Source organism: Columba livia, chromosome 3, assembly GCF_036013475.1.
Source record: "Columba livia isolate bColLiv1 breed racing homer chromosome 3, bColLiv1.pat.W.v2, whole genome shotgun sequence".
NCBI lineage: Eukaryota > Metazoa > Chordata > Aves > Columbiformes > Columbidae > Columba > Columba livia.
Genome location: NC_088604.1, coordinates 5705863 through 5711351, shown reverse-complemented (window position 1 = coordinate 5711351; position 5489 = coordinate 5705863). Strand labels below are relative to the sequence as shown.

Genomic DNA, 5489 nt, shown 5'->3' with positions numbered 1-5489 from the left:
ACAAAAAGTTCTCTCTGTTGCTAATTTTGTGTATAACGGCCGTACAGAAGAGCAACAACGTAAGCTACAATTAGAAAGGGAGGCTGAGCGCCTTCGACAGGAGAAAGAACGTGAGGTCGAACGTAGACGGTATCGGAGAGAAAGACAGGAAGATATGAACTTACTAGCTGTAGCCATAGCTCAGGGGGTTTCCGCAACTCGGGGACGTGGGTATCCCCGAGAAGTCCGAGGGGTATTCCGAGCTCGCTTCCCTCGGGGCCGGGGACTCCTCGGCAGAGGAATAGGGATGGGAAGTTCCTTTCCACCCATGGGGGGTTCTTTCCCTGTTACAAACCCTGCTGTTACCAACCCTACGAATGACGCAATGCAATTAACCTGTTTTTGGTGTGGTAATTTAGGACACATGCAACGTGAATGCCCGTTGCGACCCCAATATCAACCAGGAGCTACTCTACCTGCACCTGCTGCCACTGCTGGTAGTCAACTTGGTGGTATTACTGATGCCCCTTCTGCTCCGCCGCCTCCATATCGTCGTAGCTAATCTCAGTAAGCATTGTATAATGACTTTAGAAATTTCCTCTACAGGTCATGTCTTAGCTGATGTGATTAATGGAAAATCAGTCTCTTTCTTAGTAGATACTGGGGCTACACTCTCGCTTCTCAACTTTGATGTGCCACAGACATCGCAGGAAATGATTGCTATCAAGGGTGTTACAGGCTCTGTGCTTAACCATGCTCTCTCTAAACCACTCCCTGTTACTTTAGGCGATAAAGTTACATGGGCTCGCTTTATTGTTGCACCGGGGGCACCGACTTCTTTGCTGGGACGAGATCTCTTACAAGAGTTTGGTACTCAATTGACCTATGGTAGAGGTAAAGCTAAATTGATTTTTATTGGAAGTGTTTTCACTCTAGATCATACTCCGAAGAAAGAAGTGGCCATTCCGTGGGAATTGCGGAATGTCCCTTCTGGACTTTGGAGTCGTACAACTAAAGATATTGGTCTTTTGAAGTCTGCGCTGCCGGTTGTTATTAAAACTAAAGGTGGTCCCCCTCCTGCTATTAAGCAATATCCAATACCAGCTGTTGCATTACCGAGTTTGTGAAAACAAATTCAAACCTTTCTCGATGAAGGGATTCTAAAACCTGTTATGAGTCCATTTAATACCCCAATTCTTCCAGTAAGTAAAAATCAACTAGATGAGGATGGAGATCCTGAGTACCGTTTTGTACAAGATTTACGGGCTATCAACGATTATGTCGAAGCTCCGCACCCAGTTGTACCAGATCCAAGTTTAATTTTAACCGAAATTCCATCTTGGGCACACTGGTACACTGTTTTAGATCTGACAGGAGCTTTCTTTAGCATACCTGTAGCAGAAGAAAGCCAAGCTTTGTTTGCCTTCACTTGGGAAGGTCGCCAATTGACTTGGACTCGGCTCCCTCAAGGCTTTACTGCTTCCCCTACCTTGTTTTCGCAAATTCTCAAATATGATCTCCAAGATATTGAATTGCCAAACAAATCTGCACTGATTCAATATGTTGATGATTTGCTTGTTGCTAGCCGAACTCGGGAGGCCTGTGCAATTGATACAGAGCACCTTTGCATTCGACTATATCATAAGGGTCATCGTGCCTCATTAGCTAAGTTACAATTCTGTGAACCAGAGGCTTTGTTTTAGCAGGAGGAGTTAGAAAGATTGATCCCGACAGAATCAACGCTATTCTTCAAATTACACCACCTGTTACTAAAAAACAAATGAGAGCTTTCCTTGGCTAAGCTGGGTTCTGTCGACCATGGATTTTAGGGTTTAGCGAACTAGCTAGACCACTTATTGAAACTACAAAGGACAAAGCTCCAGAGCCAATTGTCTGGATGCCAGAATTGTCCGATGCCTTTGCATCTTTGAAGCAAGCCTTAGTCACAGCCCCAGCTTTAGGCCTGCCAAATTACTCTAAACCTTTCACTTTGTATGCTACCGAGAAGGGTGGCATTGCAAAGGGGGTCCTAGTACAACCTCATGGACCCTATGAAAGACCTGTGGGTTATTATTCAGTTGCTCTTGACCCAGTTATCAAAGGGTCGCCACATTGCCTTAGATCAGTAGCAGCAGCTGTGGAATTAGTGGAAAAAGTTCGCCCAGTTGTTCTGGGTCACAAATTGATTGTTGCCGTGCCTCATGAAGTTGAACTTTTACTAACCCGATATGCTACCAAGTCTCTCTCACCGCAGCGCACACATCGATACGAAGCCATCCTGTTACTGACTGATAATATCTCTTTAAAACGGTCAAAACCCTTAAACCCATCTACCCTTCTACCTGAGGTGCACCTTTCCAATGACCCACACGACTGTGTGCAATTTGTCACCACTTATTCTAAAACCAGAGAAGATTTGCAAGATGTTCCTCTCGCCCACCCTGACCTTAACCTGTTCACAGACGGATCAAGTTACTATCTGCATGGTAAGCGTTTTACTGGTTTTGCTGTTGCCACTGAAAATCACGTACTTTTTGCTGAACCTCTCTCTCCAGCGCTTGGAGCACAAGCCGCAGAACTAATTGCCTTGACTCGTGCTGCAACTTTTGCTAAAGGTCTCCGAGTTAATATCTATACAGACTCTAAGTACGCTTTTGGCATTTGTCATTCTGTTGGCGCACTTTGGAAGGAACGCGTTTTTTTGACCTCCGCCGGTCGTACTATTGCTCATGGACAATTAATTCATGATTTGCTGCTCGCTATCCAGGAACCACGAGAAATTGCTGTTATTTACATTCCTGCTCATACTAAACGCCTTGATTCTTTCGCTCATGGCAACGCCTTGGCCGACTGCGCGGCGAGAGCGGCGGCAGTCCACGATGCATCTCCTGCTACGACTGTGGTTGCTACCCTTCTTCCTTTTCCCGTTGGTTCTGCTCTTTATGATGAACTGGATGAAGAAAAGCTCAACAAATGGAAACGCTGGGAAGCAACGCAACAGGACGGCATTTGGAAACTAGGTGATAAACCCTTATTGCCTATGAGGTATGTCCTTCCTCTAACTCACTGGATTCACGATCGTACTCATGGGGGGGCCTGAAGCTGTAGCTTCTAAAATCCAACAGTTGTGGGCAGCGCCTGGAGTTTACAGTGCTGCAAAACGCCTGACTGACTCTTGTACTCTTTGCAAGAAATATGGGGTCACAAAGGTCACAAAAGTCCCTGGCAAGCGGCCGCCTGCTTACTTTCCTTTCCAGAAACTGCAAATTGATTTCGCAGAACTCCCCCCTTCTATGGGATATAAGTATATTCTTGTTATTGTTGATCAACTTTCGCACTGGGTGGAAGCCTTTCCTACTCGCAAGAACGATTCGAAAATTGTGGTTAAGACCCTGCTTTGTGATATCATTCCGAGGTACGGTATCCCTGAAATTATTGATTCTGATAGGGGACCGCACTTTACTGCTGCTGTTCTAATGCAAGTTTATGTTGCTCTTGATATACAGGTTGCCTTTCACACGCCCTACCATCCACAATCTTCCGGACAGGTAGAGCGGATGAATCGCACTATTAAAGATCGTTTGGCAAAAGTCACTGCAGACACAGGTCTCAAATGGCCTGAAGCATTACCGCTTGTTTTATGGGATCTTCGTACAACTCCTCATGCTACTACTAAACTCAGCCCTGCTGAAGTTTTGTTCGGGTGAGTTTTGGCAGTTCCGTTTACCTTTATGTCTGCCAAAACTGCCCTCCTGGAAGGGGATGAGGCAGTAACGCAGTACTTGCTCTATCTGCAAAACAGTTTTACTCGGATCAGAAATTATATGCATTGGTATCAAGGAGTGACACCAGAAACTCAAAAATTGCGTAACCTATCTCAGATTGTTTTACAGAATCGAATGGCTTTAGACATCCTGTTAGCTTCACAAGGAGGTGTCTGTACCATGCTAAACTCCAGTTGCTGTATGTATATCGATCAGAGTAAGCAATTGATAACTGAAGTGGATAAAATCTGGAAAGTTAGTCATGTTATGCAGCAAATTCAACGAGATGACGCTAACTGGGGTGTCGCAGACCTGTGGCAATGGATGACTTCCTGGTTTCCTGATCTCAGAACGTTAGTGAAGAAGATTTTGATGATTGTCATTGTCATTGTAATTGTCTTTGTGATAATTTTTGTTTTGATTCATTGTATGTCAATGTTTTGTAATTGTTGCTGTAATCTCTTGAATCAACAGAAGCTTTATTATCATTATCAGTAAATTGGGAAATTTTAAAGAGAAAATGGGGGACTGTTGTAGGAAAATAGGAAATTAGGATTTTAGGCATATATCAGTGTTATAAGCTGTGCTGCTAAGGCTGAAAGTCTCAGCTTGTCCCCTGTATAGTCCTTACCCAGAACCATGAGCGTGGTTACCTTATGCTTGCTTTGTACCCTTAGTTAAGACATTGATAAATGCTGTTCTTAGGGTTGCTGATTTCCATGCTAGACTGATGAACTATGGATAACAAATGAGACAGGTTAAACTTCAAAAGAAGCTAGCCCTGCGACCTGATGACCTGTCGTTCGGTACTTGCCAAGAAAGAAGAAGTGGAACCCGCAGACCACTGGAACGGAAGGAACCTGAGGATATCGACAGTGATAGATATCGACAGTGATAGACAGTGATAAATTTTGCTTAGTTGCATAATACCTGTTAGAACCCTATATAATGACTAGTTATACTGCTGTATGATTGTCACTCTCTGAGGAGGTGACCCAACGCTGCTGTTCCTGTGAATCTTCTACAATAAATACTGCTCAGAGTAACCCACAAGAGTTCGAGTCTCTATCCAGCGCCTACCTACACATTTTTTTCAACTGGCCTTTTTCACATTGAAAATATAATAATGTTTAAACTCTGATTAAACAAAGGTTATCTAGGAAGCCAACAACTACTATATTTCATTTCTTGATGACACCATCATAGACATCTTTGTGTACTATCTGATGCATATTCGGGGTGAAGGGCAGTCTGAAACATGCTAGGAAAATTCTGTGCCCAATCTTTTCATATAACACAGTCAAACCATAATGTCTGGATTGATCTGTCTTGGGCTGAGGCACTTGTCTAAGGTTTCTGCCCAAAGGGAACGGTGTTTGGATTGTGCACGAGCAGCAGCCCTCCACCATAGCAGGATGGAGACCAGAGGAGGAAAGCAAACATGAATGGATGATCAAAAACATAGATCTAACTTATTGTCTTGCTCCAGGTTGCAGTGATCTGTCCCAGGACTGCTTGACAGATACCCCAGACAGCCCTCATTGCAGTTTTTTTTTCATGCCGCAATGTCTCTCTTCTTATTTCTTTGCCTTCCTCAACTTTGCCCCAGTGTCCTTCTTGAGCAGAGGTGTCAAACTCATTTTCACCGGATGCCACATCACCCTTGTGGTTGCTTTCAAAGGGCTGAATGTCGTTTTAGAACTGTATCAATGTAACTACTATGGAAGGATTTGAAGGAGAACAGGA

General features: G+C 44.1%; 1 protein-coding gene across 2 annotated transcripts; it reads left to right on the top strand.

Moving 5' to 3' along the window:
• Window positions 1-1876: 1876 nt before the first annotated feature.
• LOC135578966 (uncharacterized) lies at window positions 1877-3989 on the top strand. 2 transcript variants are annotated; one of them, XM_065055675.1, is made up of 2 exons: window positions 1877-3024; window positions 3861-3989. In XM_065055675.1, exons 1-2 carry the CDS (start codon window positions 1877-1879, stop codon window positions 3886-3888), a joined length of 1176 nt encoding a protein of 391 aa, XP_064911747.1. In that variant the 3' UTR covers window positions 3889-3989. The 2 variants fall into 2 exon arrangements, with proteins under 2 accessions (XP_064911747.1, XP_064911745.1); XM_065055673.1 differs by lacking the exon at window positions 3861-3989 and adding an exon at window positions 3486-3621.
• Window positions 3990-5489: the final 1500 nt, after the last annotated feature.